Source organism: Diceros bicornis, chromosome X (assembly GCF_020826845.1).
Source record: "Diceros bicornis minor isolate mBicDic1 chromosome X, mDicBic1.mat.cur, whole genome shotgun sequence".
In the NCBI taxonomy this organism is placed as follows: domain Eukaryota; kingdom Metazoa; phylum Chordata; class Mammalia; order Perissodactyla; family Rhinocerotidae; genus Diceros; species Diceros bicornis.
In genome coordinates this window covers 139,030,843-139,052,687 of record NC_080781.1, presented here as the reverse complement: position 1 = coordinate 139,052,687, position 21,845 = coordinate 139,030,843, and the positions used below count along the sequence as shown (strand labels likewise).

At 38.9% G+C, this 21,845-nt stretch overlaps 1 protein-coding gene across 1 annotated transcript in view; it reads right to left on the bottom strand.

The window, feature by feature from the left end:
* F8 (coagulation factor VIII) overlaps window positions 1-21,845 on the bottom strand; it is a 146,929-nt gene that overhangs the window by 101,044 nt on the left and 24,040 nt on the right. The window contains exons 4-6 of the mRNA XM_058535054.1: window positions 18,985-19,197; window positions 4,454-4,522; window positions 2,132-2,248 (exon numbers count right to left, since the gene is read on the bottom strand). Coding sequence (XP_058391037.1) covers window positions 2,132-2,248; window positions 4,454-4,522; window positions 18,985-19,197 — 399 coding nt within the window. The remainder of the gene's footprint in view (window positions 1-2,131; window positions 2,249-4,453; window positions 4,523-18,984; window positions 19,198-21,845) is intronic.

Sequence of the window (21,845 nt, the reverse complement as noted above, 5' to 3'; positions counted from 1 at the left end):
TCCTGTTTCAGACGTCTCCCAGAACTCCAGACTCATACAGTCAATCACCTTCTCAATATCTTCACCTGGATATCTCATAAAACCCACACGTCCAAAACCAAATTTGCAATCTTCATCACCTCGTCTTCTTCCAGAGTTCCTTATTTTACTGAATAGCACCATTTTGCATTCAATTATGCAAGTGAGAGTTATTCTTGTCACCAGTCTCACTTCTCACAACCAGTCTAACACCAATTATGGCAATATAATTAATAACACTAATATTTACTGAGTATTTGTTTTGTGTCAAGCACAGTCCAAAGTACTTTACAAGTTTTAACTCATTTACTCCTCACAATAACCCTATGAATGTGGAAAGTATTATTATCATCCCTCTCTTACAGGAGAGGAAATTGATGCCCAGAGAGGTTAATTAACTTGCTCAAATTTGAAGCCAATCAGCCATAGATCTCACACTATTAACTACTATGGCACAGCTATCTGCTATTTCGGCTCCTGAAGCTTTCAAGTATATCTATCTTTCACCATCGTTACCACTCACACCATCTTAATCTGAGGTAGCTACCATTATCTCTTGTCTGAGTCACTAGAATAGCTTCTTTGTAGGTCTTCCCAGATCTGGTCATATTCACCTCTAAGCCTTTCACTCACAAGGAAACTAGCATAATATGTTTGCAATTCAGATCGGATTATAGTATCCTCTGGCCTAAAACTCTTCAGTGGCTGCCATTCCATATAGAATCAAGTCCAAACTCTCCAGTAAGGCCTAGAAAGCCCTGAATGGTTCGATCCCTGGTACCTCACCAGTGCTATCTCACATCACCTCATTTCCCTAGTCCTAATCTTGTTTCAAAGCTCAATTCAAGTGGCACTTCCTCAAGGAAGCCTTCTCTGATTCCTTAGTCTAGATCAGGCTCCTTTATTATATGCTTACATAGAATTATGTAATTTTCATTCAGAGTAATTCTTTGTTTATAATTTTGTACTTATTATTGTGATTATTTGATTACTGTCTCTCTATTATGCTATAAGCTATATGAGAGCAGGAACTTGCATGTTCTGAAAGTTAATTTCTTTTCTAAAATCATGCATATTCATTATAGAATTATTGGACAATACAGAAAAGAGTTAAGAAGAAGATGTCCTTCCTCATCCTTCATTATTCTCTTGGGTTTCTGGATTTTCCAACTTCCTCTTTCTTGGTTTACTCTCTAGTTTTACTGTAGTACATATTCAGTGGCTTCTAAGGGCTACCATTTCTGAAAATGTCTTCATTCTTCCCCCAAAGCTGATTCATAGTTTGGCTATGAATTCTAGGCTGCAAAGAACTTTTAAGGTGTTGCTCCATTATATTGCCAGTCTAACTCTCATGCCTTTGTACGTGACTTGTTTCTCCCAGGGGAAGCTTAAATATCTTCTCTGTGTTTTCTGAAATCCCACGATCATGATTTTGTGTGGGGATCGTTTTTTATTTATCCTGCTGGGAAATTTTAATATGAAGACTCAAATCTTCTTATTTTTAATAATTTCTTCTATCATTTCTTTGATTTTTAAAATCTGTCTTAACATATATTCTCAATCCCCTTTTGTTTTACTTTCTGGGAGATTTTTTTCTATCCTATCTACCTTCTATTGAAGAATATGATTTTGACAATTGTATTCTCAATTTTTGTGAGCACATTCTTGTTTTTATTGTTTCTTTTTCATAGAATCCTATTATAATTTTATCAATGCAGTATCTTCTTGAATCCTTATGAAAATACTAATTACAGCTTTTGACAAGTTCTCTTCTGTTCTAAGCATTTCTTTTCCTTCTGGGATTATTATTTTCTTTGTTTATCTTTGCATGTCTCTTTCCTGTTTCAGGCTTTCCTTAAATATCTCTGCATCCTTTGTTGCCCACTTATGTTTAAGCAAAAGGAAAGAGAAATCTGTGAGCTCTGTGTATGGGGGCAGCCCTTCATTCTTAGGTGACTGGAAAAGGAATCAGCCAATGCACTTTAAGACCCCCCAGAGGCCAGAATTCAGTGGGCTTTCCTCTGGGGTACAGAGCTGTCTGAGGAGAACCGGAGAAGAGAGCACTGGTGGTAAATGCAGAAGACCCTGAGGTACTGAGCAGGCGTGTACATACCTGGCAGAGACCTGTTTACATAGCCATTGACTGTGTGCATTTCAGTCTGGGCCCGAGCAGATGCAGGATCCATAGCCTGTGTCAAGGACTCATTTGTTTCTGAGTGCCAACTTTTCCCTGAGGAGAAAGGAGGCAAATATAGGGCCAGTTAAGTGTCTGTCTCATGACTGACCCTCCGTTTCTCTTTCCCTCCCTCCCATGGGGCAAAGGTTGCTCACATCTTAAGTATTTTTGTCAGCACAGTAGGCACAGATGACTTGCCCTTAAAGTCAATAAGAGAAAGGGAGAAGACAATTACCAAAAGGCAGACATTTCTTGCTCAAACCAACTCTCTCTATATATACTTGTCAATGACAGTAGGTGGGAAAGGATAATGACAAATGATAGCTAGGAGAAGGGAGAATATTGGTTAGTTTGCACCATGAGGATTTCATTCTATTCATTAGCTGACTTATTTCAAAGCAAGCAGATGAAAATCATCCTCAGAAAGGGCTGCCAGTCCCTGTCCCTGTCCAACTTGCTTGATCCAGCTTGTAGTAATGAAAACTCAAGAACCTGAAAGCGTCCCAATTTCCTCCCTGAAATTAGTAAGAGCAAAAGAACTGTAAATATTATTGCTGGACAGCAGCTCCTTTAAGTTGCCCCTTTGTGTGACGGACTGGCAGGTAATACTGAAAATTTCTGAAGCACCCAGCCTTTGGGGAATTCTCACAAGTTTATTTATCCATTTATCCATTCATTTGTTCATTCATCCAAAACATATTTACTGAGCACTATGGGATGCTAGGTACTGATGACAGAGAAGAAGACACAGCCTCTGCCTTCAGGGTGCTTACAGCTTGAACAGACAGAGGGAAGAGTGATGTGACAGAGATGAGAACAGGGTATTATGGGAGCAGAGAGGAGAAGATGATGATTTAGTGTGATAAGGAGGAAGCTCAAGGTGCTGTGCAAATACATAGAGAGGCATCTAACCCAGACTGGAAGGAGAAGGAGAAACTTTTCTTGGTGTGAACACAGAGACAGGCTTTCCATGCAGAGGAAACAGCATAAGCAAAGGTCTGGGTGCAAGAAAAAGCATGGCATGTTTAGGTGAAATACAAAATGTGTTCAGTGTGGCTGGAGCCTGGCCAGTGAGGCAGGAAGAGGAGCGTAATGAAGTTGGACAGGTCATCAGGGACTAGATCGTGTACCCATCGTTGTGTTAAGAAGTTTGTATTTTGCCTTGAGGTAAAATTGAAGGATTTTAAAGGGTGGAGTGACAAGATCAGATTTGCATTTCAGTAAGGTCCCTCTGGCTACTATAGTAATAATGGAGTGTCAGGGGACATGAAAAGACAGGGAGCCTAGTCAAGATAGAGGTGATGGGGGCCTCCATTCAGAAGATGGCAGTGTAGGAAGATAAGAGGGGAGAGAAGATGATTATGTTGTTGTTGTCGGTTATATAATGATTATATTAGGAGGAGGAGGCAGAAAGTACCGACACTATGGAGGACTCTGTGCCACGTAGTGGTCTAAGTTACTTAATTGAAATCACTCACTTAATCCTCACAACTATCCTATGAAAAAAGTACTATTATTTAAACTTTAAATGTGAGGAAACTGAGACACAGAGAGGTTAAGTAACTTGTCAAAGTTACTTAAAAGAAGTAAGAGATGAAGATAAGAGAAGATATTCTCATAGAAGCAGAGAGTAGAATGACAGTTGCCAGAGGCTGGGAGGTGGGGGAAATGGGGACATGTTGGTCAAAGGGTTCGAAGTTTCAGTTTTAAGATGAATAAGTTCCAGGGATCTACTGTACAGGCATGATGACTATAGTTAATAATACTGTATTAAACACTGGAAATATGCTAAGAGACTAGATTTCAGGAGCACTTATCATACACAGAAAAATGATACCTATGTGAGGAGATGATATGTTAATTAGCTTGACTGTAGTAATCATTTCACTATGGATATGTATATCAAATCATCATGTACACCTTAAATGTATACAATTTTTATTAAAGTTTTCTTTAAAAGATAAGAGGAAATATTTAGAAAGTAGAGCAAAAAGTCTTTGTTGATAGATTTAATGAGGGGCACGAGGCCAACCTGTTACCCAGCTCCTCTATCTCCTAACCTCATAGCTGCCAATGGAACTCATTTTCTTGGAATTCATTTTCATCCCCATCTCCTTCATTCCTGAACAGTAATGTAGTTTATGATCTTTCTATAATCACTTCCTCTAGACAATAGTAGCCCTCATTCTCAAGTACCAGATTAAATTAATATATTTGATTTCTTTCAGGAACCCAAAATTCAGATTGCAGCTCACTAACCTTCATCAAATACAGCAAAAAGCAGTACAAATTCGTGCAAGGTCTGTGTCCTTTCTTTGGCCAGGCTCCCTGAAAAAGAAGTGAGAGCATTTACCTTTTACTGAAAAGCCTGTTATAGGAAATTGCCACTAGGAGGAAACATTACTTCATCAAACACTTGAGAGTAAGCACGAATGTAGTCCTCAGTCTCTTGGTCTCTTGTTAACTTTACCATAACGCTGTTTCTTTGGTGTCAGGTCTCCTGTACCACTGCTTTTAAAACTATTTGGTGTACAGGTCTTTTTTTTTAATTTCAAATTTGTTGCAGACCATTTCTTTTTTAAAGTACAATAAAAATGAATTACTACAAAAATTAAATTAAAAAGACATACAAAATACAAGCCCATTTAATCGTATTTCATATATGTGTATATATTCAGAACAAATATAAAAGAGAAAAAGAAAAGTTACAAAAACTATCCACACTGTTCATGAAAAATGTGCATACAGGCAATTAATATAATTTCTATCACGCTTTTAACTTTTTTTACTTCTGCAACTATAAACAGACAAAAAGTTATGAGCAAAATAACAATTGTCCATATTAAACACCTATACTCACACTTTAAGTGAACACCATGTATACTGATATTTAAGATCTGAGAGCACATTATATACTATGGATAAGTGCCTTGCCAGATATGTGATAGGCAAATATTTTCTCCCAGTCTGTAGCTTGTCTTTTTATTCTCTTAACCGTGTTTTTTTTACAAAGCAAAAGTTATTAATTTTGATGAAGTCAAATTTATCAATTTGGTGTCTTTTCAGAACCCTCTCCTAATCTCAGGTCATGAAGATTTTCTGCTGTTTCCTAAAAGTTTTATGGTTTTACGTATTACATTTGGATCTACAGTCCACTTTGAATTAATCTTTGTATAAGAAGTAAGTGTTAGGATCATTACATATAGATGTTCAATTGTTCAACACCATTTGTTGAAAAGACTATCCTTCCTCCATTGAATTGTTTTTGCATCAAATCAATTGGGAACACTTGTGTGGATGTATTTCTGGACTCTATTCTGTTCTATAAATCTATGGGTGTTTTCCATTAACCAATACATGTTATGATTATTGCAGCTTTGTAATAAGTTGTAAAATCAAGTAGGATTATTCCTCCAAATTTATTCTTCTTTTTCAAAATCAATTTAGCTAATCTAGTACTTTTGCCTTTCCATGTAAATTTCAGAATCAGCTTGTCGGTAGCTACAAAAAAAAATCTTCCTGGGATTTTGATTGGTGTTACATTAAATCTATAGATTGAGGAGAATTGAGATCGTCACTATGTTGAATCTTACAGTTCATGAACATAGTATGTCTCTCTATTTAGGTCTTTTTGATTTCTTTCACTTTGTAGTTTTCACCATACAATCATGTACATGTTTTGTTAGAATTACATCTAAGTTTTCAATTTTTTGAGCTATTGCAAACATTATTCTTTCTTAAATTTTGGTTTCCAGTTATTCATTGATAATATATAGAATACAATTTATTTTTAATAGCTTTATTGACATGTAATTGACATACAAAGAGCTGCACATATTTAATGTGTATAATTTGATGAGTTTGGACATATGAAAACACCTATGATACCATCACCAAATCAAGGTAATACACATATCCAACACCTCCCAGAGTTTCCTTGTCTCAGTGTGTGTGTGTGTGTGTGTGTTAATAACACTTAAATGAGATCTACCCTCTTAACAAATTTTGAAGTGTATAATACCATATTGTTAACTATAGGCACTATGTTGTACTGCAGATCTCTAGAACTTAATTATCCAGCATAACTGAAACTTTATACCCTTTGAGTAACAACTCCCTATTTCCCCTGCCCCAATTCCTGGCAACCACTATTATATTCTCTGCTTCAATGAGAATTTTAGACTATTCTATGACTATTTTAGATACCTCATATAAGTGAAATCTTTCAGTATTTTTCTTTCTGCTACTGACTTATCTCACTTAGCATAATGCCCTCCAGGTTCATCCATGTTTTTGCAAATGGCAAGACTCTCTTCTTTTTTAAGGATGAATAATATTCCATTAATATTCTATTATTATATGCATATTATATATATATCCATGTGATTGTGATATATATATATATATATATATATATATATCACTTTTTTTTTTGGTGAGGAAGATTAGCCCTGAGCTAACATCCATTGCCAATCCTCCTCGTTTTGCTGAGGAAGATTGGCCCTGGGCTAACATCCATGCCCATCTTCCTCTACTTTATATGTGGGACGCCTGCCACAGCATGGCTTGACAATTGGTGTGTAGGTCCGTGCCTGGGATCTGAACCTGCAAACCCCGGGCTGCCAAAGCAGAGCATGTGGACTTAACTACTATGCCACTGGGCTGGCCCCCTATATCACATTTTTTTAATCCATTCATCTGTCAATAGACATTTGGATTGCTTCCATGTCTTGGCTATTGTGAATAGTACAGCAATGAACATGGGAGTGCAGATATCTCTTTGAGATCCTGATTTCAATCCTTTTGGCTATATACGCAGAAGTGGGATTTATGGATCATATGGTAGTCCTATTTTTAGTTTTTTTGAGGAACTTCCACACTGTTTTCCATAATGGCTGTACCAATTTACCTTCCCACCAATAGTGCACAAGGGTTCCCTTTTCTCCACATCCTTGCCAACACTTGTTATCTCGTCTTTTTTTCGTGTGTGTGTGAGGAAGATCAGCCCTGAGCTAACATCCATGCCAATCCTCCTCTTTTTGCTGAGGAAGACCGGCTCTGAGCTAACATCTATTGCCAATCCTCCTCCTTTTTTTTTCCCCAAAGCCCCAGTAGGTAGTTGTATGTCATAGTTGCACATCCTTCTAGTTGCTGTATGTGGCACGCAGCCTCAGCATGGCCGAAGAAGTGGTGCATCAGTGCGCACCTGGGATCCGAACCCGGACCGCCAGCAGCAGAGCATGCGCACTTAACCGCTAAGCCATGGGGCCGGCCCCTCTCTAGTCTTTTTTATAATAGCTATCCTAACAGGTATGAGCTGATATGTCATTATGGTTTGGGTTTGCATTTCCCTGATGATTAGTGATGTTGTGCGCCTTTTCATATACCTGTTAACCGTTTGTATATCTTTTGAGAAATGATCCGCCTGTTCCATTTGCTTTTCAGAATTCTCAAATGGCTGGGCTGTGCATCATGTCAAGGTTCTATAGTTAAGTTCAATGGGAGATAAAGGGTGGCGTGTGTTTCCTCCATCTTACGGACAATTAGAACAATTGTTGACTTTTTAATTCAATTCTCTGTCAAAGAATTCTTTTTTTTTTTAGGGTAATGAAATTTATTTTTTTTCTTTTTTTTGTTTATTGCAGTAATATTGGTTTATGACATTGTATAAATTTCAGGTGTACATCATTATACTTCTATTTCTGCATAGATTACATCATGTTCACCACCAAATACTAATTACAACCCATCACCACACACATGTGCCTAATTATCCCTTTCGCCCTCCTCCCTCCCCCCTTCCCCTCTGGTAACCAATCCAATCTCTGTCTCTATGTGTTTGTTTGTTGTTGTTATTATCTACTACTTAATAAGTGAGATCATACGGTATTTGACCTTCTCCCTCTGATTTATTTCACTTTGCATAATACCCTCAATGTGCATCCATGTTGTCATAAATGGCTGGATTTCATCGTTTCTTATGGCTGAGTAGTATTCCACTGTGTATATATACCACATCTTCTTTATCCATTCGTCCCCTGATGGGCACTTAGGTTGCTTCCAAGTCTTGGCTATTGTGAATATCGCTGCAATGAACACAGGGGTGCATGTATCTTTATGCATTGGTGTTTTCAAGTTCTTTGGATAAATATCCAGCAGTGGAATAGCTGGATAATATGGTAGTTCTATCCTTAATTTTTTGAGGAATCTCCATACCGCCTTCCATAGTGGCTGCACCAGTTTGCACTCCCACCAGCACTGTATGAGAGTTCGCTTCTCTCCACATCCTCTTCAACATTTGTTGTTTCCTGTCGTTAATTGTAGCCATTCTGACGGGCGTGAGGTGATATCTCATTGTAGTTTTGATTTGCATTTCCCTGATAGTTAATGATTTTGAACATCTTTTCATGTGTCTCTTGGCCATCTGTATATCTTCTTTGGAGAAATGTCTGTTCAGGTCTTTTGCCCATTTTTTGATTGGGTTGTTAGTTTTTTTGTTGTTGAGATGCAGGAGTTCTTTACATATTTTGGAGATTAAGCCCTTATCAGATGTATGGTTTGCAAATACCTTCTCCCAATTGTTAGGTTGTCTTTTCGTTTTGTTGATGGTTTCCTTTGCTGTGCAGAAGCTTTTTAGTTTGATGTAGTCCCATTTGTTTATTTTTTCTATTGTTTCTCTTGCCTGGTCAGACATGGTGCTTGAAAAGATGTCGCTAAGACCGATGTCGAAGAGCATATTGCCTATGTTTTCTTCTAGAAGTTTCATAGTTTCAGATCTTACATTCAAGTCTTTAATCCATTTGGAGTTAATTTTTGTGTATGGTGTAAGGTAAGGGTCTATTTTCATTTTTTGCACGTGGCTGTCCAGTTTTCCCAACACCATTTATTGAAGAGACTTTCTTTTCTCCATTGTATGTTCTTGGCTCCTTTGTCAAAGATTAGCTGTCCATAGATGTGTGGGTTTATTTCTGGGCTTTTCGATTCTATTCCATTGATCTGTGTGTCTGTTTTTGTGCCAGTACCATGCTGTTTTCTTTACTATAGCTTTGTAGTATATTTTGAAACGAGGGAGTGTGATACCCTCAGCTTTGTTCTTTTTTCTCAGGATTCCTTTAGCTATTCGGGGTCTTTTGTTGTTCCATATAAATTTTAGGATTTTTTGTTCTATTTCTGTGAAAAGTGTTGTTGGAACTTTGATAGGAATTGCATTGAATCTATAGATTGCTTTAGGAAGTATGGACATCTTAACTATGTTAATTCTTCCAATCCAAGAGCATGGAATATCTTTCCATTTCTTTGTGTCTTCTTCAATTTCTTTCAGCAATGTTTTATAGTTTTCAGTGTACAGATCTCTCACCTCTTTCGTTAACTTTATTCCTAGGTATTTTATTCTTTTTGTTGCAATTATAAATGGGATTGTATTCTTAATTTCTCTTTCTGATACTTCATTGCTAGCGTATAGAAATGCAACTGATTTTTGTATGTTGATTTTGTATTCTGCAACTTTACCGTATTTATTTATTACTTCTAAAAGTTTTTTGGGGGATTCTTTAGGGTTTTCTATATATAAAATCATGTCATCTGCAAATAGTGAGAGTTTCACTTCTTCTTTTCCAGTTTGGATCCCTTTTATTTCTTTTTCTTGCCTGATTGCTCTGACTAGTACTTCCAATACTATGTTAAATAGGAGTGGTGAGAGTGGGCATCCTTGTCTGGTTCCTGTTCTTAGAGGGATAGCTTTCAGTTTTCAAAGAATTATTTTGATTTTAAACTTATTATTTATATTTTATATGTAAACACATGCTTTGATAATTTTATTATTTTATTAGCCTTTGCATCCCACAAATAGCAAACTGTGGTTTTAGTACTTTGTCATAAATTATGGCTATGAAACTAAACTCAGTATGTGAGAGATTATACTTCTAAATGAAACTAGTACAAATTCTTCTGGTCTTCTTCTTCTACTTCCTCCCCTCTTGTGTTTTTTTAGAATTGTATTTATCATCATCATTCAGAAAGAGTACAGTGGTTCATGTTCACAAATTCTTTGCCTATCCTCCCATCAAAAGGTGGAGTCTAATTCCCTTCCCCTTCAATGGGCTGGCCTTAGTGACTCATTCTAACAAATAGAATGTGGTGGAAGTAATGCTGTGTGACTTCCAAGGCCAGGTTAAAAAAGAGACCATATAAAAAGATTGAGCATGAGCCACCATATAAGAGATCTGGCTACTCAGGAGAAAGAGAAGACAAGCCACAAACTGGGAGAAAATATTTGCAAATGATGAATCTGACAAAGGACTGTTATCCAAAATGTACAAAGAGTTCTTAAAATTCAACAATAAGAAAACAAACAACCTGATTTAAAAATGGGCAGAGGAGTGATGTCAGCATCATGGCGGAGTGAGCTTTTCTGTAAACTCTTCCCCCGATAAGATACAACAAAAGGAACAGTCACAGACCAACAACGAATCCTAGAGAGTGAAAAGCAAGATCGGAAAGATCGACACTGCCGCACATCTGAGAGTGGAATGTGCTGGACCCCTGGAGGAAGTGGGGAGAGGTAAGTTGAACTCCTCTCCCTCACCATCAGATCAGCGATCCCGGTCTGCGCAGCTCCCAGAGATGGGGGAGGGGCGGCCCTGTGCGGGGAAACTGTAGCTCTTCAGGCTCTCTCAGCCAGTGGGAAACTCCCACACAGAGGACTCAGAACTACTATGGGGTACCATCAACATCTGAGCACCCCAGGAGTGCGGATAAGGACGGGCGAGTGAGAAGCCCCTCCCATGCCAGGGACCCAGCGGGCAAAAGAGAGAGCACCCCCCTCCCCGCAAACCGGACTCTGCAGCTCAGCTGACCAGAGAAGACCAAGTGACCCGCGGATTGCAGGTAACAGCCACAGCAGAGTGCAGGGGGCTCAGATTACACAACCCTTTACCGCCACACAGTGGTGGCGGGTGGAAATTGCAACCAGATATTTCCAGGATGAGGAAAAACGAAGCCAATGCAGGAACCACAATGCAAAGATACATGAAATCACCAGACCAGAAGGAAAATGACAAGCATCCAGAAACCAGCCCCGAAGACACAGAAATCCATAATGTAAATGACAGAGATTTCAAAATAGCTATCATAAAAACACTCAACGAAATACGAGACAACACAGACAAACAATTCAATGAGATCAGGAGTCTCTTCACAAAAGAGATTGAAATCATAAAGAAAAACCAATCAGTACTGATGGAGATGAAGAACACAGTGGAGGAGATAAAGGAGAATCTGGAATATTTAAAGAACAGAGCTGACAATATAGAGGAAAGAATTAGCATTTTAGAGGATAGGAATACAGATATGCTCCAGATGGAAGAGGAGAGACAACTAAGACTAAAAAGAAATGAAGAAAGTCTCCGATAAATATCTGACTCTATTAGGAAATGTAACATAAGAATTATAGGTATTCCTGAGGGAGAAGAGAGGGAAAGAGGAACAGAGAGCCTACTCAAGGAAATAATAGCTGAGAATTTCCAAAATCTGGGGAAGGAGCAGGAAATACCAGTAAGTGAAGCCAAGAGATCGCCTAAATACCTCAACAGGCAAAGGCCCACTCCACAACACCTCGTGCTAAGGCTGTCCAAAGTCAATGACAAAGAAACAATATTAAGGGCAGCTAGACAAAAACAAAAACTAACATACAAAGGAACTCCAATCAGGCTCTCAGCAGATTTCTCAAAAGAAACTTTACAGGCTAGGAGAGACTGGAATGATATATTCAAAATACTGAAAGACAAAATCTTTCAGCCAAGAATACTCTATCCAGCAAAAATATCCTTCAAATATGATGGAGAAATAGTAACTCTCCCAGATAAACAAAAGCTAAGGGAGTTGGGGATGGCCACGAGACCCCCCACTACAAGAAATACTCAAGAAGGCCCTCAGGCCTGAAAAAAAGAAGAGAAAAGGAATACAGGGGGCCGGCCCGGTGGCGCAAGCGGTTAAGTGCGCGCGCTCCGCTGCGGCGGCCCGGGGTTCGCTGGTTCGGATCCCGGGCGCACACCGACGCACTGCTTGGCAAGCCATGCTGTGGCGGCGTCCCATATAAAGTTGAGGAAGATGGGCACAGATGTTAGCCCAGGGCCGTCTTCCTCAGCAAAAAAAGAGGAGGATTGGCGGATGTTAGCTCAGGGCTGATCTCCTCACAAAAAAAAAAAAGAAAAAAGAAAAGGAATACAAAGCTTGGAGCAAGGAGAAAAATAGGTAGACAAACTCAGAAAAATAATAGATCTTTACTGGAATAGGTTAGCAACCACTTAAATACCAAAATCACAGATCAAAGGAAGGAATTCACCAAAAATAAATTTAACCTCATCAATGTAAACACACAGCCACAAGACAAGATAGAATAAAGTATAACAAGAACGACTTAGAAGGGGAAGCGGAAAGTGATTGAATTGACTTAGTATAAGGAAATAGGAGGCCATCAGATAATGGACTATCTCATACACAAGATTTTTTACACAAACCTCAAGGTAACCACTAAACAAATAATCAAAACAAAATCACATATGATAAACAAAGAGAAAACTAGAAGAGTCATAAGACAGAACAACCAAACTGAATTGGTAGTCCAAAACAAATGGGACAAGAAACAAAGGAAATGCAAAAGAACCAGAAAATAAGTGACAAAACAGCAACATTAAGCCCTCATGTATCAATAATTACCCTAAATGTAAATGGATTGAACTCTCCAATCAAAAGATACAGAGTGGCAGGATGGATTAAAAAGCAGGATCCAACAATATGCTGCCTCCAGGAAACACATCTCAGCTCTAAAGACAAGCACAGGCTCAGAGTGAAAGGATGGAAGACAATACTCCAAGCTAATGGCAAAAAAAAGAAAGCAGGTGTTGCCATACTCATATCAGACAAAGTAGACTTCAAGATAAAACAGGTAAAGAAAGACGAAGAGGGGAAATATATAATGATAAAAGGGACACTCCACCAAGAAGACATATCACTTTTAAATATATATGCACCCAACATAGGAGTACCAATGTACATAAAGCAACTATTAACAAACCTAAAAGGAGACATTAACAACAACACAATAATAGTAGAGGATCTTAAAACCCCACTTACATCAATTGATAGGTCATCCAGACAAAAAGTCAATAAAGAAACAGTAGACTTAAATGAAAAACTGGACGAGATGGACCTAGTAGACATATACAGAGCACTCCATCCAAACACAGCTGACCACACATTCTTCTCAAGCACGCATGGAACATTCTCAAGGATAGACCATAAGTTGGGAAACAAAGCAAGGCTCAATAGATTTAAGAAGATTGAAATCATAACAAGCATCTTTTCAGACCATAATGCTATGAAACCGGAAATGAACCTCGAAAAAAAAAAACGGGGAAAATGACAAAAATATGGAGATTAAACAACATGCTACTGAAAAACCAATGGATCACTGATGAAATTAAAGGAGAAATCAAAAACTATCTGGAAACAAACGAAAATGAAAATATGCCATACCAAACCATATGGGATGCAGCAAAAGTGGTCCTGAGCGGGAAACTCATAGTGATACAAGCCCACCTTAACAAACAAAAAAAATCCCAAATAAGCAACCTTAAATTACACCTGACAGAACTAGAAAAAGAAGAACAAACAAAGCCCAAAGTCAGCAGAAAGAGAGAAATAATAAAAATCAGAGCAGAAATAAATGAAATGGAGACCAAAAAAACAGCAGAAAGGAGTAATGAAACACAGAGTTTGTTTTTGAGAAGATAAACAAAATCGACAAACCCTTAGCCAGGCTTACTAAGAACAAAAGAGAAAAGGCTCAAGTAAAGAAAATTAGAAATGAAAGAGGAGAAATTACAAGGGATACCACGGAAATACAGATAATTATAAGAGAATACTATGAGAAATTATATGCCAACCAATTGGACAATCTAGAAGAAATGGATAAATTTTTAGACTCATACAGCCTCCCAAAACTGAACCAAGAAGAAATGGAGAATCTGAATAGACCAATCACAAGTAAAGAGATTGAAACAGTAATCAAAAACCTCCCCAAAAATAAAAGTCCAGGACCAGATGGCTTCTCTGGTGAATTTTACCAAACATACAAAGAAGATTTATTACCCATCCTTCTCAAACTATTCCAAAAAATAGCGGAAGATGGAACACTTCCTAAATCATTCTACGAGGCCAACATCACCCTGATACCAAAGCCAGACAAAGACAATACAAAGAAGGAAAATTACAGGCCAATATCGCTGATGAACATAGATGCAAAAATCCTCAAGAAAATATTGGCAAACCAAATACAGCAATACATTAAAAAAGATCATACACAATGATCAAGTGGGATTTATACCAGGGACGCAGGGATGGTTCAACATTCGCAAATCAATCAACGTGATACACCACATCAACAAAACAAAGAAGAAAAACCACATGGTCATCTCAATAGATGGAGAGAAGGCATTTGACAAGATACAACATCCATTTATGATAAAAACTCTCAACAAAATGGGAATAGAAGGAAAGTCCCTCAACATAATAAAGGCTATTTATGACAAACCCATAGTCAACATCGTACTCAACGGGGAAAGACTGAAAGCCATTCCTCTGAGAACAGGAACGAGGCAGGGCTGCCCATTCTCACCAGTCCTGTTCAACATAGTACTGGAGGTTTTGGCCAGAACAATTAGGCAAGAAAAAGGAATAAAAGGAATCCAAATAGGTAACGAAGAAGTGAAACTCTCACTATTTGCAGATGACATGATTTTATATATAGAAAACCCTAAAGAATCCGTTGGAAAACTGTTAGAAATAATCAACAACTACAGCAAAGTTGCAGGGTACAAAATCAATCTACAAAAATCAGTTGCATTTCTGTATGCTAATAAGGAACTAACAGAAAGAGAGCTCAAAAAGATAATACCATTTACAATTGCATCAAAAAGAATAAAATACCTAGGAATAAATCTTACCAAGGAGGTGAATGACCTATACAATGAGAACTACAAGACATTATTGAAAGAAATCGATGATGACATAAAGAAATGGAAAGATATCCCATGCACGTGGATTGTAAGAATAAACATAGTTAAAATGTCTATATTCCCTAAAGCAATCTACAGATTCAATGCAATCCCAATCAGAATCTCAATGACATTCTTCACGGAAATAGAAAAAAGAATACTAAAATTCATATGGGGCAACAAAAGACCCCGAATAGCTAAAGCAATACTAAGAAAAAAGAACAAAGCAGGAGGCATCACAATCCCTGACTTCAAAACATACTACAAAGCAATGGTAATCAAATAGCATGGTACTGGTACAAAAACAGACACACAGATCAATGGAACCTAATGGAAAGCCCAGAAATAAAACCACACATATATGGACAGCTAATTTTCGTCAAAGGAACTAAGAACGTACAATGGAGAAGGGAAAGTCTCTTCAATAAATGGTGTTGGGAAAACTGGACAGCCACGTGCAAAAGAATGAAAGTGGACCATCTGCTATCACCATTCACAAAAATTAACTCAAAATGGATCAAAGACCTGAAGGTGAGACCTGAAACTATAAAACTCATAGAAGAAAATATAGGCAACACACTATTTGACATTGGTCATAAAGGAATCTTTTCAGATGACACGCCTACCCAGACTAGGGAAACTAAAGAAAAAATAAACATGTGGGACTTTATCAGATTCAAGAGCTTCTACAAGACAAACGAAACCAGAATCAGATGAGCAGACAACACACCAGCTGGGAGAGAATATTTGCAAAACATACATCTGACAAGGGGTTGATCTCCATAATATATAAAGAACTCACACAACTGAACAACAAAAAAACAAACAACCCGATCAAACAATGGGCAGAGGAAATGGACACTTCTCCAAAGAAGATATACAGATGGACAATAGGCACATGAAAAGATGTTCAACACCATTAATCATCAGGGAAATGCAAATCAAAACAACACTAAGACATCACCTCACGCCCGTTAGAATGGCTATAATCACCAAGACACAGAACAACAAATGTTGGAGAGGATGTGGAGAAACAGGAACCCTCACACACAGCTGGTGGGACTGCAAACTGGTGCAGCCTCTATGGAAAACGGTATGGAGATTCCTCAAAGAATTAAAAATAGAGATGCCCTATGATCCAGCCATCCCAGTACTGGGAATCTATCCAACGAACATGAAATCAACAAAGAAGCTTATGCACCCCTATGTTCATTGCAGCATTATTCACCATAGCCAAGAAGTGGAAGCCACCTGAGTGTCCCTCGACCGACGATTGGATCAAGAAGATGTGGTATATATATAAAATGGAATACTACTCAGCCATAAAAAAAGACAAAATCGTCCCATTTGCAACAACATGGATGGGCCTGGAGCGTATTATGTTAAGTGAAATAAGCCAGAAAGAGAAAGACAAACACTGTATGATCTCACTCATATGTGGAATATAAACCAACACATGGACAGAGAAAACTGGACTGTGGTTACCAGGGGCAATGGGGGTGGGGGGTGGGCACAAGGGGTGAAGGGAGATATATATATGGTGATGGACAAACAAAAATGTACAACCCAAAATTTCACAATGTTAAAAACTATTAAAACATCAATTAAAAAAAAAACGGGCAAAAGACCTGAACAGACACCTCAGCAAACAAGATATATACAGATGGGAAATAAGCATATGAAAAGATGCTCCACATCATATGTCATCATGGAAATGCAAATTAAAATAATGAGATACCACAACACATATATTAGAGAGTGGCCCAAATCCAAAACACTGACAACACTAAATGCTGGGGAGGATGTGGAGAACAGGAACTCTCATCCATTGCTGGTGGAATGTAAAATGCTGCAGCCACTGTGAAAGGTACTTTGATGGTTTCTTATGAAACTAAGCATACTCTTACCATATGATCCAGCAATTGTGCTCCTTGGTATTTACCCAGAGTTGAAAACTAGGTCCACATAAAAACCTGCACATGGATGTTTATAGCAGGTTTATTCATAATTGCCAAAACTTGGAAGTAACCAAGATGTCCTTCAGTAGGTGAATAGGTAAATATACTGTGGTCCATCCAGACAATAGAATATTATTTAGTGCTAAAAAGAAACAAGCTATCAAGCCATGAAAAAACATGGGGGAATCTTAAATGCATATTACTAAGTGAAAGAAGCCAGTCTGAAAAGGCTACATACTGTATGATCCCAACTATATGCCATTCTGGAAAAGGCAAAACTACAGAGACAATAAAGTATCAGTGGTTGCCAGGGGGAGGAGAGGGAACAATGAATAAATGGAGTGTGGAGGATTGTAAGGGCAGTGAAACTATTCTGTATGATGCTATAATGGTGGATACATGACTTTATACATTTGACCAAACCCATAGAATGTACAACACCAAGAGTGAATCCTAATGTAAACTATGGACTTCAGGTGATAATGATGTGTCAATGTAGGTTCGTTGATTGTAAGAAATGTACAGCTCTGGTGCAGGATGTTGATAGTGAGAGAGGCTGTGCGGGAGGGACAGGTGGTATTAGGGAATTCTCTGTACTTTCTGCTCAATTTTTCTGTGAACCTAAAACTTCTCTAAAAAATAAAGTTTAGGGCCGGCCCCGTGGCTTAGCGGTTAAGTGTGCGCGCTCCGCTGCTGGCGGCCCGGGTTTGGATCCCGGGCGCGCACCGACACACCACTTCTCCGGCCATGCTGAGGCCGCGTCCCACATACAGCAACTAGAAGGATGTGCCGCTATGACATGCAACTATCTACTGGGGCTTTGGGGGGAAAAATAAAAATAAATAAAATCTTAAAAAGATAATAAAGTTTATTTAAAAGGAAAAAAATGTCTGGCTACCCTGTAGCTCCCATACTGGAGAGACTGTGTGGAGAGAGCTCTGGCTTTTTGAGTCTTCCAAGCCTAGGCGCCAGACATAGAAATAAAGTTTCCTTCAGAATGATCTCAACTCCAGCCACTATTTGACCACAACCTCATGAGAAACCCTAAGACAGACCACCAAGTCAACCAGTCCCAAATTCCATGACAGACCCACAAAAACCATGAGAAATTATAAATGATTGTTGTTGTTTTAAGCCACTAAATTGTGGAGATATGCAGTAACAGATAAGTGGAACACAAACAGGTCTAGTGAAGCTTATTTCACCATTTAAAATTGGGATTAAAATAAATTATGCAAAGTTTACTTCCCTAATTTAGTTATACTATTAAACTATAAATTAAAAACAGGTTTGTTAAAATTAAGATGATTTTTAGAATAACAAGTTACAAACAAATAAATGCTTGCTTTTCTCATATTTTTATAAGCTTTTGGGTTACAGATGAAAAACTAACCTCCTGAACTGGTCTTTCCACCATTGATCACACACTTGGATGTCTTTACCTCCATGGAGCTTTCCAGGAACCTAACACAACATTTACAAAAGGCACTACTGAGACAGCCCATAGGACATTTGAAGTAGAAAGCAGCAGTGTTTTGAGAAGAGAGACCTAATTGCACAACTTGGCTTTTCTTGACTATTAGAGCATATTGTGGCTACATAGGATGGGCATCTGTTCCTGTCAGAGACTGGATTATTCTCCTTTCCATGGGCATGATGCTAGGGAAAAGAAACCTCTTTCAGATGAAAGAACACAAACGCTATTTTTTTTTAATAGACCCAGGTGTTTGTACTTCTCTGCTTATTTCATTTCACTCATACCCTTTCGTACACTTACCTTCTCTACAAACCAGAAGAGCTCCAATGAGGCCTGAATTCAGGTCTTTCACCAGGTCCACATGAGAAAGATATGAGTAGGTGAGACATGGAGGGTCAGAGGCCATTGGACCATTCTCTTTCAGAACCTGCCAGACATAGGTATAACTTTCACCAGGAATGACTTTATCATCTTCTTTCTCCCTTTGGCTGGTCTGATCTTCATATTCAGCACCTAAAGCAAGAAGGGATAAAATTATCCTTTCTATGCCCATTGTCCACTCAAGAAAACATATCAAGTTTATTGTCACTAGTAGATTCTACACAAGAAACAGCCTTTCTGCAACTTAATTTGGAAGACTAACAAGCAGCAGATATAAATGGGGAGAAGCCTCATATATTCCAGAGGAGTTCTAGATCACTAATGCAAACATCAGTGGTTGAGTGGTTCTCACTGAGACTTCTAGATTCTAACTAATAATATTGCTTCCATTATTGCATCTTTTTGCGTAATTCAAGTTAATTCAACTCAACAGATATACATTGGGTATGTACTTTGTCCCGGACTCTTTAATAAGCACTAGTGAGTGTCAGGGAAGGGTAAGATAGACTTTTTAAAAATGTTTTTAACTTGGTTCTTCTCTGGAGGGGCAGATCACGTCAGGGGCAGATATTTTCTGGCTGTCCCATCCTTAGCGAGGTTAAAATTGACCCCTGGATTAGCCTGACACCTCTATTCTAAATTGAGCTCTATATGTGTTCATTGTTAAGGAAGTATCAATGCTTCTAGGTAATTTCATTGGACAAAGCAGAAAATAGTTAAATACACTGACCATAACACTTATGCTTGTATTGAAACATTTTTCTAGCAACTCACATAGCTTCCCAGATTCATAATGGTCTCTGGGACTCCAGAGCAGCCCAAGGCATTCAGGGTGCTCTTCATTTATACCCCCATCTTATCCCACAACATCTATACATCTGAGAGAGGGACTTCTCCAACAGAGCGGTGCAAGAGACCTCTGCAATGCCCCTGCTCTGTCCATATTTTTACTGCAAACTCTCAGCAGCCAAAGGCCACCTCCAAAGTGCACATGGGTGGTCCCCACTGTAAAGTCAGCCTCCCTGTGGTATAGGGGCACCCCCTCCAGCAGGCACCAGGGACAGCTGGTTTCATCCAGAAGCAACAGCAGACCAACACCTATGCTTAGCAGAGCCCGATAAACATTTTTAAAAACCTGATTGGCATCTGAGGATGGAGTGTGTGGTTCAGGTGGCTGTGTGATGGTGGGTTGGTATCAAATTCTGGATAGTGGATACATTTGGATAGGGAGGGAGGGGATCATGGAGGACTACAGAAGGGGCTTCAACTGTATCTATAATGCTTAATTTCTTAAAATAAATTAAGCAAAGATGGCAAAATGTTAAGATTTGGCAAAGTCGTGTGATGGGTACATGTTTGTTTGCTACATTATTTCCTGCACCTTTCTTTGAAATATTTCTTTAGGAAAAGAATACCTCTTTTCCTAATACTAAGGTTGGGAGAGGAGTGTGGGAGGTTTGATGAGAGGCCAAGAATGTGTGAAACACTATACCTGTCTTGGGGAGAGGGACAGTGAATGGATTGGGAGAAATGTAGCAGTAGGATGGCTGCCAGTCCTGAGGGACCACTTGAGGTGAGGTATTATGAACTTAGCTTAAGTTGCTAATAACAGGGTCTATCCTTCAATGAGGAAAACAGTGATTTGTGAAGACCAAATGAAGTAGGCAGTGCCTGGGAAAAAGCACTGTGCACAGTCCTTAATGTTTACATATCTACGAAAGTGTATTTCCTTTGGAAGATCTCCACCTCTATCAAAGTCTTATCTCAGCTTATACATCAGCCACCTGCAAATATTCTAAGCAGAATGTGTTTTGTGTGATTTACATCTTCTATTATATGAGGAGCAACACTGTTGGGACATTTGAGAGTTCATGGAGTCTGCCTGTCTGCTTCCAACATGACTTTTGCATGGAAGATATCCTAAGGAGTGTACTGAATCAACAGAAATCCAATTCTGAAAGGAAGTTATTTTGTAGTGATCCTTTGAGCCAGTCAAAGCTTTCTTAAGTGCTTTTGGGCTTGAGATACACAATGAAACGAGAAAAGTTGAGGAGAAAAATCACAGGGCTTCCTGTCGAGAAGACTGCATAACGAACTTCCCCATGATGTCTGGGGCATCAGCTGGCATGACTCAAACAGCTGAGGGCTAGAATCATCTGCAGGCTTTTTCACTTATAGATCTAGTAGCTGGGCTGGGATGACTTGAAAGCTGGATTCAGCTGGGACCATGGACCAGCGCACCTACACACGGCCTTTCTATTCGGCTTCCGTTTCCTCACAGCATGAGGACCTCGGGGCATCAGCTTTCCTATATGGCATCTCAGGACTCTAAGAGTGAATATTCCCACAAACAAGACAGAAGCAGCATGTTCTTTTATGACTCAGCCTCAAAAGTCACATAGCATCACTTCTGATATACACTATTGGTCAAAGCAGTTACAAGCCCATGCAGATTAAAGGGGAAGAAATATAGATTCCAGTTTTCAATGGGAGTGTCAAGGCACCTGCTACCATGTTTTAAAACCACCACACCAGGGTATTGTGAAAATGAGCAACCAAGTGTTTTGAAGTTGACAGCTGTCTCAGCAAGCAATGTGCTCTCAGTAACCAAGACTGCTGGGTAGTTTATACAAAGACCCATGGCTAGGCCCAGGGACTGTGGGAATCTCTTTGGTCTCCATCTTCCACCCCCAGCCCTAATCCTCTTGTGTCCTCTGGTGTCTGTCTATGGCCTTGTATCTCTATCCTCCGTCTGCCCAGCCTCTGCTGTACTGTCTGTC